The sequence below is a fragment of the Neopsephotus bourkii genome, unplaced genomic scaffold (genome assembly GCF_033783945.1).
Source record: "Neopsephotus bourkii isolate Nb327-2 ecotype Australia unplaced genomic scaffold, CSIRO-AGI_Nbou_v1 NB_196, whole genome shotgun sequence".
Lineage (NCBI taxonomy): Eukaryota > Metazoa > Chordata > Aves > Psittaciformes > Psittacidae > Neopsephotus > Neopsephotus bourkii.
In genome coordinates, this window is record NW_026900709.1 from 12,355,183 (window position 1) to 12,377,325 (window position 22,143).

The 22,143-nt window shown below is 37.9% G+C and overlaps 2 protein-coding genes across 7 annotated transcripts in view; one reads left to right on the forward strand and one right to left on the reverse strand.

Annotated features, from left to right (window-relative positions):
* LOC133226640 (neurabin-1-like) overlaps window positions 1-6,241 on the forward strand; it is a 42,010-nt gene extending 35,769 nt beyond the window's left edge. For all 5 annotated transcript variants that reach the window (XM_061380421.1, XM_061380414.1, XM_061380439.1 and 2 more), the window contains 2 exons: window positions 3,291-3,479; window positions 4,852-6,241. In XM_061380421.1, coding sequence (XP_061236405.1) covers window positions 3,291-3,479; window positions 4,852-5,019 — 357 coding nt within the window. In that variant the 3' untranslated portion in view covers window positions 5,020-6,241. The remainder of the gene's footprint in view (window positions 1-3,290; window positions 3,480-4,851) is intronic.
* A 694-nt stretch (window positions 6,242-6,935) lies between these two features.
* PDK1 (pyruvate dehydrogenase kinase 1) lies at window positions 6,936-22,029 on the reverse strand. Of its 2 annotated transcripts, none has more exons than XM_061342620.1 (11): window positions 21,753-22,029; window positions 18,004-18,145; window positions 16,458-16,529; window positions 15,647-15,831; window positions 15,259-15,348; window positions 14,899-14,976; window positions 12,822-12,904; window positions 12,047-12,145; window positions 11,010-11,120; window positions 9,726-9,839; window positions 6,936-9,597 (listed from the first exon to the last, which is right to left on the reverse strand). In XM_061342620.1, the coding sequence occupies exons 1-11, from the start codon at window positions 21,868-21,870 to the stop codon at window positions 9,457-9,459; spliced, it is 1,233 nt and encodes a 410-aa protein (XP_061198604.1). In that variant the 5' UTR covers window positions 21,871-22,029; the 3' UTR covers window positions 6,936-9,456. The 2 variants fall into 2 exon arrangements, with proteins under 2 accessions (XP_061198604.1, XP_061198614.1); XM_061342630.1 differs by having other exon boundaries at window positions 12,828-12,904; window positions 21,753-22,028.
* Between the last annotated feature and the right edge of the window lie 114 nt (window positions 22,030-22,143).

The following is a 22,143-nucleotide window of genomic DNA, read 5'->3' on the forward strand; positions in this document are numbered from 1 at the left end:
GTAGTGCAATACATGGAGGTTTAGGAAAAAGTAAGTAAGCAATCATAGTAATCCTTAACTTAGGCTCTTCACAAGTAGAATTTTCTACCTGGTGCTTTTTTTTTGATGGATATTTATGAACCCATCCAGGGATCATGCTATCCCACATAAACTCTGCTTTCAGAGGAGTGGCATTACAGCATTTTGCCCTACAAATCCTGGAAAGAGACCTCCGCTCACAGATGGTTAGCAGGCTAGCTGGTTAACCCTCCTTTAATCTATTAAATGGTGTGATGGCAGTGGTGTGTTCTTGGGGTTTGTATTTTTATCTTTAGAGTCTTCAGTATTTCTTCATTTGCTTTCTGAATCATCTGCATTTTTATGCAGCAGCACATGTTTTTCTTATTCTTAGACATCTTACAAGTACTTTTAGTTCTGCTTTCTGAATTTGAAGCTGATCTATTGTATACGTGTGTGTGTGTGTGTGCGCGCGCATGTGTGTGCTGGTTTTTTGGGGACTGTAACCCTTATGTACAGCCAGCTTGGGACAGTCCTCCTGTCTCTGGAAGAACAGTAGGGAACTGGAGAAAAAAAAAAAGTAGATGTGTTATTTAATGATAGATAATTACTCATAAAATCAGTGTTCTTCACCTTATTCATCTACACTTTCCACTTTCCTATTCATATTCTAAAGAAACACACAACCCAACCCAAGTAGTTTCAGGTGTGCAAAATTCAAATCAAAGTATCTTCCTGTTCACTTCTGTGAGATGATGTCCAAGCATTTCAACACCAATTCAGTTTTTGGTACAACTTCTTCTGGTTTTAGAGTTGTGTCTTTACCAATATGAAGTAGGAGTTTGTTAGCAACTGATAATGCTGAAAAGCATAGATTAGAATTAGTAGCTCATTCTAGAAGACTTCCATGACATGTCTCTTAGCTGCTCTAATCCTTGCTGCTTGGAAGAACTGGTGCAGAGTCCCCAGGATTCTGTTGGGAGACTGCGTTCCCTTGGTGAAGTGAATGAATCTGGGCCTCTTTAACAAGAGTATACCTTCTTCAAATACTTACGCTCTGAAGCTACAGAAGCAAACTTGTTGCATGGATAGCACAGATGAAATAGAATTTGTGAGTTCCAACCAGAATACAACATTTAACACGTTTTCCAGTGTATAGGAGTTGTCTATAGAGAGATGTATACATAGACACGTGCCACCCCCACAAAGGGTAATAGTAAATATATATATATAAATATACATGTGGCAATATATATTTTAGTATTTCTGACTGCTGATAGACCAGCCACAACTCTGAGATACAGGTCAAACTTATAAAAAGTGTCCCCTTTTTTCTATATCATCCATGAACGCTTGCCTAGTATGAGACAAAGTTAAAAGTTACCAGTCTCTATTTTCTATTACAGTATCAGACTGGGGAGTACTGTTATCTAAAATGTTTTAAAATAAACTGGCATTTTGCAATTCCTTTGAATAATCCTTGCAGTGAATCTTCTTTCTTTGTACTCATCTCTAGCTTGATAGCTTGCACAGAAAACTCACTGTGCCCCAGTTGTCTTCATACAGATGCTGTGTAGAACACTTCAAGCAAAACCTTTTCTATAGCCCTTTGTGGCTGTTTTATGAAAATTGCTCCTCTTCTTCTGCACATGAGGAAGGTGGATGCGTTCACACTTCTTCTATGTACATAAGCATTTTAATGTGGATTAGGAGTTCGTTTTTTAAGTAAACCTCATGGCCATCCTGTCTTGCCTTAATTTGATTTATCTTGGAAATCAAATCAGATGTACCAGGAACACTGTTGGAGCACATTCCTGCTGCTAGTGGCCATTGAGTGTGTGTGACCAGACTAGGGCTATTTGGAAGTGAAAGATCTGTCAAAATGCTTGCGGTATGTGTTTTAGGACATCAGCAAAAACTTCTGTGCTACAAACTTATTCCTACTTAACTGAACTACCTCCTAATGTAACCACTGTCTGTTTCACACACCAAGGAAAGCAAACCCATTTCTCATTATATGTAGTCCTCTGATACAGCAGAAATTTAAAATGGTATTTGTTTCACCTAAGACGTGTTCTATGTTGTGCTCTCAGATCCAGTTATCATCAGATCATGTGACAAGCCTAGGTATTGCTATCTTTCACTTACAATCATCAGAATTATTTTGTTATATTGAATCAACTCTTTCAAATTTTCCATCAAGGGAGTTGGATTTTGAGAGATCTCTCCCATTCGGAGCTGTAATTGTTCATCTGAAACTTTACGAGGGTCATGTTGCAGATCCATCACTAGGAAGATGCTTATTTCTGTGTTTTCTGTTTACAAATGACATGCATAAAGCTCGCTTTAAAAAGTGGGCATACTTTCTGCTGTTCTGCAAGTATCTTTGATAAATAGTGGAAGCTGCCTAGTGGAGCAGTCTGCAAGTCTAATGCAGCCTGTACTCAATCATGAGCTACTGAGAGATCATTTTGGATAGTTAATAAAACTTAGGTAACTCTGATGTTACTGATTTAAGTATCACACCTAGAATTTCTTCTGTACAGACACTGAGCTCTGTTTTATGTAGCTTTTCTTTTGTAATGAAGTCATAGAGTGCTTCAGGATGAACAGCAGTACCTTTTTCCCCTCAGAAGCCAGCTGAAATTGAAGCAGGGAGCTTCAAAAGCATCGTGCACTGGCAAAGTGTACTTTCAGTGGAAGGCCACAAGCTCTTATGTTTCTGAAATGGTCTTCTACTAGGCAGACCCTTTAAAATGTTGATGTGATGGCATTAGATGAAAGAATACACAGTCATCTATTTTTAGAAATGTACCAAATTTAGTAAAACTATAGCTGGAACAGTAAAACTGTCACCAGATTTACTAACTATTAGAGTTGCTTTTGTTCTGGATTTCCTTCACTTACCATTAATCAGCAACACAGTTGAAGTGTTACTTGATTCTCCTTGGTGCTGTGTAGGGCAGTATATAACATTAGGATTGAACTATCTTAACCAACTAACTGAGGAAGCTTCTTCATTGTTGGAATGCATCAAATGTAAGCTTTGCTATATAATTTCTTGGAGAAAAACATTTGTGTTCTTTAATTCTGACTTAAGTTTGTGTTGAATGTTGTGTCTTTTTATTTATAGCATACTCCTAGGCAAACTGACTGTAAGCTGTGATCTCAAGAACTTAAGTACTTTTGGCACTAAAGTATGTTTAAGAGTGTGTTTTGTAAATCAAACTCAGTTGGCACCCGGAATTCAACATCAAGTAAAACGCTCACAGTGACTTTTCTTGATTCATTAGGCATTAGATGATGAGTTTGCAACAACAGGAAAGCAAAATCAATGGCACAGTAGACCTATATCTGAATGGACCACCCAGCAAGTATGCCACTGGTTAATGGGAATGAACATGGAGCAGTATATTACAGAGTTCACAGCTATGAACGTAGACGGACAGCAGTTAATGCAGCTCGACAGTGAGAAGTTAAAGGTATGCAAATATCCCAGGATAGATCTTTAACTGTGTGAATTTCACTGTTTATTCAGACGTATTTTTAATCTTAGAGAGTCTATTTTCCCATTTTCATGACTTTTTAAGGGCTAGAGTTTCGCTTTTTAAATACATGGAGACAATATAGTTAGCTGAGAACTTAGTAATTGATTGTACAATTAAACACAAGCCATTTTTAGCCCCTTTTTTAAAAAAGTAATATTTCTTCCTTGTTTGTATCTTGAGGAAATCAAAGTAAGTGTAATTCCCCAAATGGGCCTGATACATTTATCTTCAGTCTTGGTATGAGGTCATATCAAAACAAGATCCAGCCATTTCAAATGCACAGAAAGTTGGGATCCAGTTTTAGCTTCTTTTTTTTTTTTTCCATATCTGCTCCTTGGGAAGGCTAAAATCCTATCTGGTGACCTTTTAAATGTTGGTGGTTTTTTTCTCGTTTTAGTCCTGATTAAAAGAATTCTCTTGTAAATCTTTCTTTGAGCCTTTTCTTGCCATTTTACCTCTGGAAAAGCTGTATGGTATGTACCCCCTTGCAGTGCTAGTAAACTTTCAGTTTTTCTTTCTTCTTAGTTATCAGGCTGCGTTTTGGACAGGCAAGATGTGTGACTAAAATGAGGCTTGTTGCTCTACGTATTCTGGCATAAGGCAAATTGTTAATGATCTGTAGTAGGTTTTGAGTGGTTTAGGGATGGGGGGAAAGAAAGTGTCTAGCTTCAGTCTCCAAAATACACCTGCATTTTAGAATACATGTGCACACAATGTCCTGTGTTTTGTTAGATAAATATTGCCTTGGACATATGAAATACCCGTTACTGGTCTACCAAATGACTGTCTGTGGGGAACTTTGGGTGTCGATGCTTAAAGCTTCATTTACACGTAATGCCATTCAGCGTTCCATAGAGCATGATCGAGCGCTGTCTGTAACTTGGAATCGGGTACTGCCACCTGCTGATCAAAAATCAGTGTGTGCTGTTTACTTAGTAATACACTTTTTAATACTTTAAAGTCCTTAACATTAAAAATCAAAGAGTAGTTACTGAATATAAATTCCACTTGTATGAAAAGAGAAAAATATTTTTACACTACTACTTCTTGTGCTATTTGCTGGGAATTATCAGGTGTCTACATGTTTATAAAATGCAACAAGAAGCTGCTATTTCACAACTGAACAAGAGTAGGCCCTTGTTTCCTTACTTTGAAACCCAGTACAATGCTCTTGAGGCTGTTATTTTTCAAATAAATGGGCAAAATGAGTAACACTTTCCAAAACTGTTCATACACACACATACTGTTGACAGCGCTGTTGGAAAAAATAACAGTGAGGTATTTCTCTTTCTTCCCCCCCACCAAGGCTTTGGGAGTTTCCAGTCAAAATGATCGATCAACAATAAAGAAAAAAATTAAGGATATTAGAAAAACGCAAGAAAAACTGGAAAAGCAGAAGGAAAAGTTTCAAAAGAAGGAGAGAGAAGTTCGCAAGACCGGCAGAGTGGTAACCACTCTTGAATCAAGCTGCTAAAATGACCCTGTTTTATTTTAGTGCAGACTTGCTTCATCTTGAGGAAGTTCAGCAGATTTGTATATAATTGTATAATTGAGGGAGGAGGGAAAGTGCAACAGTTTCACATGGTAGGTGGTTTTTTACTTTTTAATTATGGTCCCTCCCCATTACAACCCAATGAAATGAAATAATGTTTTCAGTATTTTTATTCCTAGTTGACTCTGCCTGTACTAATAGACAATAATTTAACTTTCTGCCTTAAGTAATATTTGTGCTTCTAAGACCTCAGATGCCCTTTTCATTGAAATTGTTTGTGGAAAGCAGAATACTGTATTAAAAATCATTCCAGTATCAGTCAACCAGCATTTGATAGAGTTGAACCTGATAGAGGGACAGTAGAAAAATCCTGCCAACAAATTCAGTCTGTGACAGTCTGTTTATCTGTTGCCACTAAAGATGTATAGTAAAAGTTAAGTTTAAGAAAACAGTAATGTCAAATTAATTTAAAAAGAAAGCATGTATTTCAAATTTATGGATTATTTTGTTTAAATTCTTGTATTTGTGGGATTTTCCTTCAAAGTTCACTGTAGTAGCATATTGGGTTTGAATTTTATTTGTTGCAACTTACTGAGAAAATAACAAGAAAAGTAGTTTCACAAACTACATACACGGAACATTAAGTTTTCTGTACACTCCCCATATGGTGCTGGGACAAGGTTTAAACCTATAAATAAGATCTTTTTTAACCTATTTTTCCTAAATAATACATAGTTTTATAGATTTACACTATGAATGAGATCAATTTGCGATACACGTATTTCTCTTTTCTACCTGCTACAAGATTTTTTGTGGACCAAATTTATATATTTGCTAATTTTAAACTATACTGTTTTTCAAACTTAAAATACTGAGGGAAAAATTGTAGGTGAAAATTATCACTGAAGCACTGGGTTTCTGCATTGTACTTAAATGTTCAATTGTAGACTACAGTTTATTTCTCTTTAAAGGAGGATTTGATTCTCGGAATAGTTTAGAACATGAATTGGTGTTTTGTATATTTACATACTATTTTCTAGGGCTACTACAACAGCACTTCCTTAATTAGATTATTGCAGAAACTTAGACTAGTTTAAATATCTGTTCCACCATAGAACAAAACTTACATCGTCTGTTTATGTGGACCAAGTTCTCCTTTAAATCTGTGGACTGTTTTTCATTTTAATTAAATGAATGAACTTCACTGTTGGTGATTCACAGTTGTGGTGGTTTGGTTTTTTTTGTATAAATGTCTTACGAGGTTCAGCAAAAGGACTGTGTGGAAATGCTTCTGCACACTATGCATTTCCAAAATAAAGTTTGAAATCTTGGTAATTATTACTTTTAAGAAAAGGTTCAATTTTCAGTTTTGTTCATTAACCAACAATTCTTTGGTCAAGATTTAACTTATCTACTTTGTTTCCAGTAGTTTTGAGTTTGTACTCAAAATTTACAGACCTTGAGCCAAAGAGGAATGCTGCCCTACCGATAAAAGAGAAGGGAATTAGAAATGATCAGCTGCTTAGGATCAAATCTGTAAACCCACTCTGAAGTCACAAGGAAGTTTATTTCTCAGTTAAGTGCTTTCAGCTAAACAGAGAATATTGATACAACTATGTATTATGTTTTTCCTTTAACCTAGTGATCTGATTGTTGCACCTGTGCAGAGTTTGTTTCTTGGGTAGGAGTCTAGTACAAATCATTGTTTCCAAGGTTGGCCTGTGTGCAGAGCTGTTGTAGTTAAATGGGGGTCATAGCAGGGACGGTAAACTCATCTGCTACCTCAGCATAAGACTGTCAGAGACCACAAGCATTTAACATCTGTCAGATGCTAAACAAGAAGGGTGGCTCAACTGAGGTAGCCTAGTACCAAGCCACAAAATCACCCCACTGAAAGATTAATTTTTTAAATAGTTTTAATGAATAAATGTAGTGATTCTTTCCAGAAAATTAACACAAACCAAGATTAATTTCACAGTGCCAGACTGAGCTCATTTACATACAAAACTATTAATATCAGCATTTGAATAGCTGAGCTAGTATACCAGTATTCTACAGTGATTCACTTCAACTTTAACCAGTGTGCTCGCAATGACTTCAGTACAGTAATGAAAATGTTGAACACAAAAATTCTTATGAACATCTATTTAAATCAACAGTAATCAAAGATCAAACTTGTAATTAGGGTTAAACATTGTAAAAAAACAAAATAGTATACATTTGTTTCCACCACAATCATTCAGGTGGTGGATGAGGAGATGGATACAAATATAATTACACAGCAAGTGTATAATATAATCAGAATTAATTAGTAGCTAGTTGAGAGTACAAAAGAGGTTTTAATACCATCTGAAATACTTCAGTAGACTTTCTAGAAAGTAAACTATTAGCTTTTCTTCTGAAATGCTGCTTTTATTTCTCAGATATTACAAAAGTCAGTTCAATTAAGTCAGTTAATACATTAAAAAATTAGTGTAAATGCTAGAATGTTCAGCATCAGAGTGAAGGTTTTAAAATCCCTTGCTGTAACTTTCAACTTCAGCAAAAGCAGTAGCTGCAAGTGTTCCCTCTTTTGTACAGGCTGCATTTTACAATACGAGGAATTTCTCACATCCATCCATCTCAAATCCATGTAGCCATGCACATGGAAAAGGCATGCGAGTCACCACCTCACATCCTTATAAAGAATTAAAATAGGGACCTCTTGAAGTATGCACAAGCTTCAGTGGAACAGGTAACTTTTTAACTGTGGCAATTAATCCTCCCTCTGTGTTAATTTAACTGTGTATACAGCCCATTCTGTAAATCACTCCTGTTAAAATGACCTACATTACCTTGACCAGGGTGTAACACCTTTTTTATTGTCTGGCAGAAGTAGGCCAGGGAGGCAGCAGGTGATAATCTTCAATCTGGCTCAACTACAACTAGAATAGCATGACTTTTATTTCTAACATGCCAGCTATTCCCTTCACTTGTGGGTACCTCGCCTTCTGCTCTGTGCAGACAGGAAACTAGCAAAATTTAGGCTTACTGTTTCTTAGAGGGGTTATGCATGTCTGCTGCAGAACAAAAATCGCAGAACTACATGCAATGTATTAATTGAGAAAAGAATTAGTTCTTGGTGTCTTTAACTGCAGCAGTCTCAAATGTTCAGGAACGACAGGGATCAAGATGCAACATAGATGTGTACCATCTGAACAAAGCTGGCACAACAGGCATTGAAAGAAGTTTAATCCTTTATTAAAATAAAGACATTTCTACCTGAAATGTAATACTCATTCCCCCTCTACCTTCTGCAGTATGTTTTGATGGTTTGCCTTTGACTGATAAACACATTCTTCGTACTTTATTGATGTTATAGTGTGACTTCTAGTTACTACATAAATGAAGCCAGAAGCACATCACGGATACAAAGGTATTTTTGAAAACTGTTAACTCCACTTTTTCTTAAATACACCTGAGAAGGTAATTTCTATTGTCAAAGCAATAGAGATGCCCTATTAAGGGCAAATTTTAAAAACCTGTTTATTAAAATAGTTTCCATTTACAGCTGTAACCTGACATACCCGAATCTGAGATCTTACTAGGCCTAGAACGCTGATACTGCATTTTGATACATACAGAAGTATAAGCAGAAGCAAGATAGTGTATCTTTACACAAGTTATCACCATTTGCTAATTCACAAGGATCATGACAAGGTAGGTTTTGTGCATGTATTAAATATTCACATTACAACCAAAGAAATATGACCAATACCCCATACCTGAGATACATTATACCAGCGGTAGCAGCTAGAACTGATATATTTTCTTTAAATCTCCACAGACCTAAGTGAGATTTCTACAGCTGCAAAAGCCTCAACGTAGGCAAGGTCTGCAGGCAACATAACTAACTTTGCAAAATCAGGCTTCAGCATGCTTAAAGAATAGAAAAGTGCTATACAGCTGCAAAGGTATAGCAACGAGCTCCTCAGTACTTCTGATGTGAGTTTTTCCATTAATCTGTAATACTGTATAACGAAAAATGTTCTGGTGAGATTTTTCAATAATTCTATTAAAAACATTTTGTAATTATATGAATTAATAAATTTCTCACCAGATGCAGCGTAGATTGCATTGATCCCTATAAAACCCAAAATTACTGCTCCCTTGGCTTATCTACAAAATACAAATTGGAACAAATTAACTGTGACCTTCTCACTTAAAATTTAAACGTATGTACAGGTTTGGGGATTTTCTTGGGTTTTGGTTTGTTAGGGTTTTTTTTTATTCCAGAAAAGAGTAATTACATTAAACCTTCTGTTACTCCACTTAAAATTACTTCCACCTATCAAGTGTGGTTCACCATCTTGGTGTGTAAACCAGGTCTTAATTCCCTTTACAGACATAACTACTTCTTACAAACTGTTGAGGAAAAAGCTATATACTGCGAAAAGTGGTCATGTCCTTTGGCTCGCTGCTTGGCACACACCAATCATCCGCTTCATGGTTTGCTTTATAGTGTTTCCAGGCTGCTTTGTTATATACAGGGAGTCTTTCAACCGAGTCTGTTGATAAGGCCTGTAAGTAGAGAAGACTGTAGCTGACGATTCTTTTTAACCATAGTTATGGTAACAGAACAAGGAGTTCCATTAGCAGTTAGATTAGTGTTGCTGCTAAATTTTAAATGGTACAGTGTTACATCATACCTTTATGTAAATAACTGCATCTGTACCGTAGCCTTCTAAGGAATACAGTTTCAGGTCTCCTTGGAAGTACTGTGCATACAGACGTGATATGGGTAAGCCATAACCAAATCCAGCCTGATCCAGGAGAAAAAGTGTATTTTCATTAATTGCATCAATCAGTGGTGTCTTCTGATTTAATAGGTAAATAGACAAACTCGGCATGATGTTTGGCAGTGAGAGGTGTTCAAATATTAACTATTATGCCCCCCAGAACTACTACTGTACAGCCCAGAATCAGCACTACACATGGATGATTGTGATTATGAGAAAACTGTTCTATTCCTTTGTCAGACAGGGCTGGTAGGTAACACTTCTTATATTATGGTAGCTTTCTGAGAAGAGATTATACCATTAGAGAAATCTGTACTGAGTCTGTCTTAATGCCTTATTGAGCCACTAATTTTAAGAATACTAAGTAGTTACGTCAGATAAATTTCATCATCAGTATATACATTAAAAAGTTCCAAGAAGCAATGTCTGTGAGTTTGTAGCATATACTAAAATTCTGTCAAGCCCTGTCTGCAGTAGCAGGGCATAGCCCTGAAATGTTAAGTGTAATTTTTTTAGTTTACAAAATTGTAGAGGTAATCTCTCAATGAACATACACAACGCTTCTCTGTAAAGATCTAGTGAGTTGTGCAGTCATCTAAATGTGGAACGCTATATATATTTAAAAAACATATTTTGAATAATGTGACAGAATAAATTTGGAGAAGCTGTTAAGAGCTTCTCACTGAGGCCTACAGCTTTATTTCTTGTGCGTCTATTAAGTTCACACAAGACCAAAGAAGATTGTTCATATGCTCTGTCATATCTGCCTGCCTTCATCCTTGCTGGATGGGAGGATTGGGGAATGCTACAACTCACTATGCAGTACAAATAAAACCAGGGTCTTGATCTGAAATCACTGATAATAACAACTTTTTTTCCTTTCATTCAGTAGCCACAAGAATTTAATCCTGTCCTTACTGCACTGTGTGCAGCATAGTTAAGTGTTCTGCTTGAGGCAGCTGATCTTTATATTTGCAGAAAAACAACCTTGAACAAGTTTAAATAATTTTTAGTATTTTAGGATATTATGCAATTTGGCAGTTGCTTTCAAAAAAAAACTTGAATTAAGCTCTAATGTTGAAATGGTGATACTCATTTTATTTATAAAATCAGTACTTCATAGCTTTGTCTAAATGGATTCTCTTGTGACAATTTAGTATACCTAAGATGAAAAGGTATATAAGTTTTGCATACCAAAGGTGTAGCTCGAGATGTCTCAACACGTGGACGTGGTGCTGTTGAATACATGTAGTTGAATAGTCTGTCAATTTTCCTCATAGGTACACCTCCACCACGATCACTCATCTGGAATAAGAAGGAATATGTAGCATTATGTCTCTGAATACATTTTTGTGTAAGACTGCTACTATCAAACAGTGATCCAGAGAAAGTTCAGGTAAAACATAATATAAATTGTCCCTATTAAATGATGGGATTTCTTAAATTCTCAGCTACAGCAATGACCAGAGATAGATGAATCGTTCCCTTTCATCCCTTACACAAACCATTTAAATAAAATACTATCGTAAGACACACTCATAATCTCTTGGAAGCAGGAAAATTCTACTTAAATTGTGCATTGCTTTTATCTTGTTCATAACTCAACTTTGTCTGAAGTCAGAATCTATACCTTTTAGCAAATATCAGGTTCTGTGTATTTTTATTTCCCAGGAATACTGCCTGTTAAACAGTCCATTAAAACCTATTACTGAAGGAGTAAGTCATAAGAGCTGTTTTGCTATGGTTTAGTTAGACCTATGAAAAAGGCTGTGCTTGCAGTTGGTACAGAAAAAGAAATTACTCTGCAAACTGTACTTCAGGGAGGTTTGATTTGCATGTATTTATTTCCCTTTTTTCAGTTGTTTCACACTTGTATAGGTCTGTCATTGTCACATACAAAATGCTGATATTACAAATCTAGAGAGATGCTACTTTTTAGAACAATACTATTTTTAGTCATGCTCGCTTGTAAACTAGCAAAGACAAAAGTATGACAAAACTATAGAATTCTGTTACGGAGCCCTTAGTGTGACTGTGCAACCACTTAATGAATTTCCTACTCATGCAGTATGCAGAATTCCATAATGGTCTTGTTACTTACATACTACTACACACAGAATCTATTGTTCGAACCAGATCACCCCCTAAAGTTAATAATATGCTGTCTATGATGGGGGGGGAGGGGAAGGAATAATCAAAATAACCTTCAAAATAATAAAAAATGTGGGTACCTTCACAGTTAAATCCTCATTTCCCAACGTGACATGTACGTGAATTGGAGGATAAATGCATCGATCAGCGTTATGTTCCATGGTGGCTCTCATTGCATTCTGTAATTTTCAAGTATAATGTAAATCCTGTTCTTACCACTTACATATTCTCTTCAAACATTAATTTAAGAAAGTTATTTTTATCACCTGTTCCAGAATCAGGGCAAAAGCATGTGGTTTTACAATTGCTTTTTAAAGTATTTCTTGCTTGTTCAGTATAGTATTTATGTAGTTTATTAGAATACACAGACTTTTTTTTTTTTTAGAACATCTGAATATTCTAATGTACAGTTTTATTCAACAATTATTTATCATGCATAGTATGTGCAATAAGACACAAATATCAAGAAAAGTCTAGGACTAAACCGGTTGAGGAAAGCTCTACAGGACCTGTTACACATTGTATCAGACTTGAAGATGTCCCACAAACTGGGTATCTTATTTTCACTTATATACAGACATTAATTAATAAAACATCTTAAGACTTTTTGACAAAGCTGTCTACTCAGAAGATTCAGATGTATTTAATGGCTAGGCAAAGGAGATGTATCTTCCAAAGCTGTTCATTTTCTGTGCAGTTACTGTTTGTCTAAATAGTACAATTTAGGTATTGTCCTGCAGACAAATAGAGACAGCTTTGAAAAAACACACTGCTATCTAGAATTGGTTCAAAAAGTCAAACAAATGCAATCTCAGTAAACAAAGGTGTATAAAAGAATCATGTAATGGTAAGTACACAGACCTTGAAAAGTTCAAAAACCATGTGATAGAGATGTGATGGCACATACACCACTTGCATGGGCTGTCCTGGTGATTTAACTGGAGAAGAGAGAGACTAAGTAAATAAATAGCAAACTAGGTATCTTACTCATTTCCACAGTAATCCAAAATGTGTATTTATATTGTTGAGAGAATTTATCAGAGAAGGAAAATTTGGAGAGAAATTTTTTAAGAAGTCGTATGTTAATCAGAAGTCATTCTCAAGATTTCCAAATGTGCTTGCTGCCGCAGAAACTAATCTTAAAACCCATTGTGGCATTACTGGTTAGGGCACATATTTGCTCTCAATAACTTGTGAGAATGTTATGATGAAGACAGTCAGGCTCTTCAAGTGCTGGGAGGACAAGAAACAGTGTATGACATAACAGAGGTTCAGACTGGATACAGAGACAAACTTTTTCACCATGACAGTTAAGCATTGAAACAGGTTGCCCAGAGATGTTATATAGTCATCATCCTTGAAGGATTTGTAAGACCAAACTGGATAAAGCCCTGAAGCAACCTGGTCTGATCTTATAGCTGCCCGTTTCCAGCAAGTCAGGCTAGAAACCTCCTGAGGTCCCTCCCAACCTGAATTATCTTACGATCTTACAAAGGCACCAGATAATAATTACAGCACAGCCTATTCTTGGATTCATTTAGAAATGAACACAAAATACATGCTGTCTAGAAAACTGGTACAATTTTCAAAGTTCTTTTTAAAGAATAAATTCTAGAAAATACATCATGAGAACATGTTCATTATATCAAAAATTAAGGAAAGGTTGCTCAGAAAATTCTTCTGGCCCTTAAGGTTCTTTCAGTTCAACACATTAATTATTTCTTACCAGACTCTTAGTAACTAGTGCTTTATGAACATAAATGCTGAAGACTAGTTACGTCAAAAGATCTAGTACAGATTATGTACCCAGCAAAGATAAAGGGCAGGGGAAGTGGAGGATGAGAATCATACTTTAAAACATGTCTGGTTCCTGTCCTCAAGTTAACTGCTTCTCTCCACCCCCAAATCCCATGCCTAACTTTTAAATAACGGTCTTCACTCTCAGCTGTGGGCAGGGAACATGCATTTGGCCTGGATCAGATTTAACTTGCCTTCGCAATTCACTGAACAAAAGGTCACTCCTTTTAGAAATGCTGAACTATTTGTTCTGGCTTCTGAAGCACCTACACCATTAAATGACCCCCTCAGTACAATTAGCTAATATGACTGACAGTTTCCTACAAATGTTTTTAGCATCATGCCCCAAAGACAAAGAGAGGTAAACCCTTTAACCTAGATAAAAAATGACAGGTTTTGTACAGTAGGAAGAGAAAATCTGGGATGCGTACTCAAGGGTCACACTTCCTTTGCCTTTAGCTTCATAGGCCAAGTACTGATTGCAATTTGGCTTTCGCAATTACTTGTAGGAGCATTTCTGATTGCTTGTTTTTTGTAGGCCTGGTTGAACTTGGAATTTAATATCTTTAAAAGTACTCCAGTAAGCAATGTCAGAAAGGCTCTTTAGCATTCTGCAGGATTATGAGGACAATAGCTGACCTCTGAGTTCATAGCAACGCAGATGTAAGCTTTTTGCAAGTCAGCCAGTGTCCAAATATTTTTTACTATGACTCGAGTATACTACATCTAATGACAATTACAGGAACATGATAGCTGAATAAGCAAGAGAAATCAGAATGGAATGTTTAGTATAAATCTTAAAAGTGTCACAAGAAATGTAAAGTGTGAGATACAATAGACAGTGTAGGGTAAAGACATGCAAGAAACATTAGGGAGGGAAGCAGGCTGCTAAAATCTGTTATATTGACAGCTGTGGTGTGAAAAATCTACTGATTTCAGTTTTCCAATTAAAGGCAGAAATAGGGAAAGCCTTCTGCCAGATTTAAGAAATAAAAACCAAACAACTTATTTATGACAGCAGATATAGAGAACACATTAACTACACGAAGAGTGTAAGGAGAACATTTCACCACCAGCTACTTTAGAAGAAGCCATAACTATGTTCAAGAGAGTGCCTCATCCCATATCCACTTACCGTTCAACTCTTCAAGGATGAGTTCTGGAGAGCTCATGTAATATAAATCACAAAGTATTTTGGCACTTTCATAGCCATCTATAACAAAAACACAGAAAGTTATATTTCCCCCTCCTTTACAGTTTTCTCCCTTATAGTTTGCTAAAAAGAAATCCAAGGATTTAAAACACCGTGTGCTTTCAGGAACATTTTGTACTTTCTCACAAAAACTGAGCTTATAGGGAAAAGTGACAAAACTTGAAACTTCTGCTTCAGGCAGGCAAGAACTAAACAGTATACGAATATTAAGATGTGTATTGGCTGTCAGTACAGACATCTGTGAAAGTTTTCAGGATTCTTGCTCTTATCTGCTGACTTTACCTCTAATAACTTCAACAACATTGCAGCTAGGATCAATGCTTCCAATGTGTTTTGGATGAGCTGGATTATTTTTCCCACCAAACAGTAAAGCTGCCAAAAAAAGAAGGAAAATATTATTTAATACCCAGTATAATTTTATAATTTTCATTTGTCTTAGTTTTCTAAATATAAATGTATAGGCAATCTATAATTCCAATCTTCACCATACTTGAAAGCCTACTATTAGTCAGCATTTTAAGAACTGTATTAAGAATGAGGTTATAAATAATGAGGCAAATAGCGTACTTCTAAGAAGCACTTAAGTACATATTAAGCACTTAAAAATTAAAGGAAAACATACTGACATAGCACAGATTTCATTTCCCATCCTTGCTACAATGGCACTTACAGTGTTGATTAAGGAGCATTCTAATTGAAATGCGACTCATGTAGAAACGGTCTAAAAAATACTGCACATTTTGTGAGGTCACTGGGTCAATGCCAAAGCTTTCCTTGTACTCTATCGCTCCTTGAGCCATTGTAGGAATTACATCATTGTGCCGATTCCGGATTTTTATCACTGTATCTGTAAAACTAAAATGAATACACTGTTAGTATTTCACTTGCAAATGGATTTAATACTCTGGCAAACAGTATCTGCCTACAAAAATGAAGACAGATGCATACAGAATTATCACAGGTCTGCCTAAAGCAGTATGAATACAGGTGAGTCTTTACAGCGTATTTTAAGCAACTAGCATTGAAACAATCAGTACTCAACCATTACTGATTATTTATAAAATTATTATTTATTTATTATCTTGATTACTGCCAGAAAAAGAGAAAACCGTGCCAACCATTTTCATGCAGATCATCCCATGCCTGTCAAATGACAGCTATGCTCAGCCAGGGATGAACAAACCTACTCTACAGGTGAAAAGTGCCATAAATCAGTTCCACCATTACAAGAAAGGAACTGGTAAACATTTGGTCAAGTTTAACATATTCTTAGGTTCTTCGGTGTAACAAAAAAAAAGCTCTGACCAGACTGACAGGGCACAGAAGTGCTTTGTTTCATACTTTAATGCACCTTCCTTTTGGGAAGAGGTGGTACCTTTCTGCAGTTATTTAAGATGGGAGATAGCTGAGATTTCTCATAAGCTATTGTTTTCTTGCCAGTTCTTCTACATAACATTATCATCATGACAGCAAATCCTTACCTATGAACAGCCTCCAAATCTTCTGAGCTTTTGTCCTTAAAGTCAAGGATCTCCTGAAGACTTTGGACGTACCTTTAAGTGAAATAAAATGTGACAAAGACCAATTCTAATATGCCTCCCCAGATCCCTTGGGTTAGTAATTTATGCTCTTCCAAAGTTGCTTGTTTACAAATCATTGTATTTGGTGTATCCTGTTGACCTATCCCCTGAGAATTCTGTTAGATCCCTTTTTAATCTATTCATGTTTTCTTCCAAAGTTCCAGAGCAATGAATTCAACAATTTCATTAGAATGCATAAGAGATCTTCCTTGTGTTCCAACCCAGTAGGTGATCACTTATTTGCAGCCCCAGCGAGCCCCTTGTTATTAGAAAATCTTCCCAGCTTGTTCATGACTTAAGTATTTCTGCCATCTCTTTCCTTAGATGTGTATTTTCCAAGCTGAAGAATTCTATTTGGTTTCTCCTCACGTAGAAATTGTTCCAACCCTTTGATTATGCCTCTTGGTCTTTTCTGTTCAGGACAGAGTGACTAAAACTGCATGTAATTCAGAGGAATAATGGGCTAACACAGTGGTACAATTATATTCTTCCCTATTTGTTACTTATTCCTAACACTATTTGCCTTCTTGCCCCTCAACTGACACATTCAGAAAAATATCACCAGTAGCACCAAAATGCCTTTTTCCATTGTAAACAAGCAAACATACAGGGAGAGGAGGTTCCTCTCTGTGCTCCACTTGGCATTTGTCCATGTGGAATTCATTTCCCATTTGACCAATGCCATTTAGGATCATAAGAATTTAAGCATTCATGTTTCATTAACAGCCTCTATCTTCATTGATAGCTCTTTTTATATTCAGTAATCTAATCAATCCCACTATTCAATGGCAGATTTTCTGTTCTCTTAACTTTTAAAGTCTTTCCAAATAGCTGTGTGCCTTTAGCAGTTGCCAAGAAGTCTCTTTGTTTTCCTTTCATCTTACAGAAGTTTATGCTTACTTGCAAGTTCTTCACCTCAAAGCAAATTCTACTTCTCAAAGGATGTCTTTTTTATCTTAATAGCCTCTTATTCCTTCTGTTGTTTTATATAGTTTGGCTTTGGGAGCTTCCCATTGCTCTTTCTTTGCTTTTGCTGCACCTTTACTCTCAAATTGCAATAACCTGTCCTTTAAACAGTTTCTACTACCTTCTACAAGCATTTTGTGCTTTAGCCTGCTTCTGTTGGTTTCTTCAACTAGCTTCTACAATTTAGGCAAGTTCCTTATTAAACACTGTTCTGGTGAATTTTTGTTTTTACTGAATTCTCATGCATGACTTTCTGCACTACTTGATTTTTAATTCCCTTGTGGGTTCTGTAGTTGCTCCTAGGGTTTTTTCCAAGTCTGTAAGTTTAGTTCCTGATTTATGTCACACTAGGATATTTACTCAGTCTAAATAAGTGATGTTAATGTAACAAGCATGTGAAATGTTCTTTCTCTAGAAGAGAACAAGTTCCTCCAACGTGTGCATACACATGAGATCACCCTTAAAGGTATGATCTTCTTACCAGCTCTGTACCAGCTGAACTGAAGGTGTTCTCAGGAGGTTGTCTGGAAGCAGGCTTATTTCCTTCATTATGTTTGCCAGTCTCACAGGCAACTCTTGTCGCAGAAACATAAACGAAGTCTTTTCACAAGCATTTTCAGATCCTAAGACCAAAACAAATATATGACAACATCAGAATAAAGTCAAGTACATATGGTAGAGAACTACACAAACTCTTACTTTCTCGCATAAGAGGTCTATGGTTTGGCCAGCCTGGTAAGCCACTATTTATTTCACAGCAGCAGCCTATTTATATTTCAAAATGTAAATTCATATTGAAACCTACCAGCCCTGTTGTGGTAACAATATATAAATAGAAACTAGTTTAACAGTTGCAGACCCATACTACTCATCTTTAAATACCGCTTTATCCATGTAAAGGGTTCATTTTATTTGCGGCAAACATTGACTGTAACAGTATGTCATTCTGAGCATGTCAGAGAGGTACATGAAACCAGCACAGGAAACTATGTGGGAACAATGCTTGAGAAAGTATGGTCCATATACCCTTCTCGATCACTGATCTTACTGAATTACCACAACTCATATTGTAACACTTACAGACAATAAATTCTGTAATGTTTATCTCCTTTTCAGCTAGATCTGTTGTAGTTTAAATTCAGTCTTATGGGAACAGAAGACAGATAAATGAATTCAAATGAATATTGAGAGATATGAATGAACAGCTACAGTGCTTAGTCATTATGACAGTAGATCTCCCATATCAGAGGTGATCCTGCCCCTTTACTCTGCTCTCCTGAGACCTCACTTGGAGTATTGTGTGCAGTTCTGGTGTCCTCAACATAAAAAGGACATAGAACTGTTGGAACAAGTCCAAAGGAGGGGCACGAGGATGATCAGGGGATTGGAGCACCTCCAATATGAAGATAGGCTTGGAACTTGATGATCTTAAGGTCCTTTCCAACCCTAACTATTCTATGATTCTATATATTTACTTCATAAATTTTTTACATTTTTAAAAGCTAAATTACTGCATCTGTTGACAACTCACCTATCCTTTTGTAAGAACAGGTACCATCTGTGTGGGTGGCAGCTAAATGGGAATGGCAAGTAAATGTGGTTACTAAGATCAAGACCTAAATTTACTCCCACGATGCTTGTTTTAATAGGCGAGAAAGGAGGGTGCTGAGTGAGGAAGAGGCTAAGAAATGCTGTACTTTATTCTCAGACAGACTTTTTCTAGACTTCAAGTGTCATGTAAACAGCATCTGAACTTACTAACCTGTTCATCTGCTGCAGAGAAGTACATACCTCAGGCTTGGTGTTTCACAACAGGTAACTCCTAAAAACTAACTCTGGTGTTTCTGCTCAGTTCACTTCTTCCATTTGGCAAGGGGGATTTGTGGAAGAAGATTAAAGGAAGGGACACGAAAAGAGGAAGCTGGAGTGTCTTGAACAGGAGAAATCTTCAACAAATTGAAATGGAGAAGTTTAGTTTAATGCATGCAGACTCATATGTTACAAACTACACTGATGAGAGGATGTTGGTTAACTTAATAAAAAAGTGAGTAGCTGACAAGAAATTCCTCACCAGTGACACCAATATTATGCATTGCCTACATATGAGCTCTGCCCAGAAACTTTTCATACTTCTCCCTAGTCTGACTGCATTTCAGGCATGACTCTTCCTGGCCTGTCTCTTTTCTAAAGTAAAATTTCATGAACAAGTCAGATTGAAGGTGTTAGAATGTAAAGATCATCTTCAAATGCCTCATATACTCAGCAAATGATATTCCACAAATTAGTTTCCTATTCAGAGGCTGTACCTTTGCAGTCTGGGATCATATATGGAAGACAGCTCAGGGTATGCAAGATTTCAGTGAATGGGCAAATGACTGCTTCCGTGTGCAGCTACAGTCTGTCCATATCCATCAAGGAATGGATGAGACTCCTACAGAAAATACTATGCACTTATAACCCGAGATATGACTGACATGTATGATCCAGACCTCAATTTGCTTATGGAATATTTAATTTGCTGGATCAAAACCTGGAGGAACTAGAAGCAGACTTTTCTTTTTTTAGCATTACCAGATTTTATGATTTCCTCTTTGACTGCTCTCACTTCAGTGAAAAGAGCCAAAAAAATCTCAGATGAAAACACTATCAGATTATAATAGCTACAGAATGTCTTAGAAACAGATACTGTCTAAAGTCTTGCACTCTCCTAATATTTTGCCTTTACTAGTTTTTTACTGTTATTAAAAGCAAAAGAGAGAAGAAAATTTCAACTGTATTTACTTTATGGTCAGGTATTCACAGAAAAAAAGTCATCTAACTTTTGATATGGGGAAATACCGTGGCTTGAAAATAACACCTATTTTAAGGTAAGTATTATTTTACTGGTATTTTAGTGGTAAAATAATGCAGGTCAAGGTGGACTCTTAATTGCACGATTCTTTGCTTAAGAGTATGGTAGCAACAGAATACATGGTGGGGTTTCTGTACAGATCTGGAGTTCTAAATACTGGACACATTTTACTGCACAGATGGATGAAATTACTGCGGACAGTTAAGAGCAACTTTTCTTTGTAAGTCTTCTACTTATACAAAGGCTAGGATTAGTTCTGTTATGCTTACAAAAATGTAAAAAGCAATACAACTATTAACTAGTTAAATATTTACATACATTTATATAAACATACATGCACATGAGAGTGTCTTGGGTACAGAAACAGAATGTATTACAGGATGGCTCCATCCACGGGCTTTGAAAACGTGTCTCAGTGGGACTTAAAAGACCTTTCTCTCTGTAGTTTGCTCTGAAGCAGAACAATTCTGGTGACCCTTTTTGTTTCCAAGCCCTCAGTCAAACCTGGGAGCCTTACAAGTGGTTTTAGCGGGGAGTGTAATGAGTATCCTGTCATTGGTGCAGTCATTTTCGAGGCTAGATTCCCAGTCCTCCAGCATGGGTCCTTCTCTCACACATCCTCTACAACGACAGCGTTTGTGTAGGGCGTTTTTGTAGGGCACAGGCATGTGACTGGGGTCATGACTGTTTCAGCTCCCGGGCACCAGCCAAGGTCAATGTTGTGCTTGGTACTCCTCACAAGGCTGCACATTGCTAGTGTGCAAAAGGCTTAACACATCATAGAATGACTTCTGTTGGAAAGGAACTTAAGAGCTCATCCAGCTCCAACCCCCTGCCACGGGCACAGACACCTTCCGCTAGAGCAGGTTGCTCCAATCCCCACCCAACCTGGCCCTGAACACTGCCAGGGATGGAGCAGCCACAGCTTCTCTGGACACCCTGTGCCAGAGCCTCACCACCCTCACAGTGAACAATTTCTTCGCAATGCCTAGTCTAAATCCCCCCTCTCTGAGCCGCGCTCCAACAGCACCAATGTCCGGAGCTGCCCCAGCCCTCTCCACCGGGGCGGCAGGACTTGCGATGCCAAACATGGAGTTTTCAGCTGAATCTCAACCTTGCCCTGGTTCCAGCCCCTGGGCAATGAGGCAGCTGGGCTCCCTCTGCCCGAAGGAAACGGAGCCCTCTCCTGCCCAAACGGACCGCACCAAGCAGCGGCAGCCACAGCAGGAGCGCGGCGGGAACAGCGCGGGGGGAGGGGAGCTAGGGCCGCGCGCTCCCCCCCACATTCGACCCCCTCACGCTCCATTAGCAACACCTGCGGGCGGGCGGGCGGCGGTTCGGCCCAGTGCGGAGCGGAGCTCGGCCCAGGGAGGACTCACCGAAGTCAAGGAACTGCTTCATGGAGAGCGGCGACGGGGAAAAGCGTGAGTAGAAGTCCACCTGCTGCGGTATGCTGCCCGAGGAGGCGCCGCGCAGCAAGGCGCGCAGCAGCCTCATGGCGCGGTCTCGTCTCACCTCAGCCTGGCCCGGCCGCCATTTCCCGCCACGCCAGCTCCCCCGGCCCCTGCCCAGGCCGCGGCCTCCTCTGCCGCGCTACCGGGAGGAGGTGCCCGAAGGCGTGGGTGTCTCCTCACGGCCCAGCCCCACGCAGCGGCGATGGGGCGGAGGAGAGGGCGGCTCCGAGGGAGCTGGGTTGGGGGGGGCGCCGCAATCACCTCTGTCCACGCGGGCGGAGTAGCAGCCCGCGGAGCGTTCGCTGTGTCTCGGTTA

Coding starts and splice junctions, on each gene's coding strand:
- PDK1 (XM_061342620.1), bottom strand. CDS start 21,870: ATGAGGCTGCTGCGCGCCTTGCTGCGCGGCGCCTCCTCGGGCAGCATA. Junction 14,977..15,258: donor TGTTGTTGAAGTTATTAGAG/GTAAAGTCAGCA, acceptor TTTTTGTTATAG/ATGGCTATGAAAGTGCCAAA. Junction 12,905..14,898: donor CATCCTTGAAGAGTTGAACG/GTAAGTGGATAT, acceptor TCTCTTCTCCAG/TTAAATCACCAGGACAGCCC.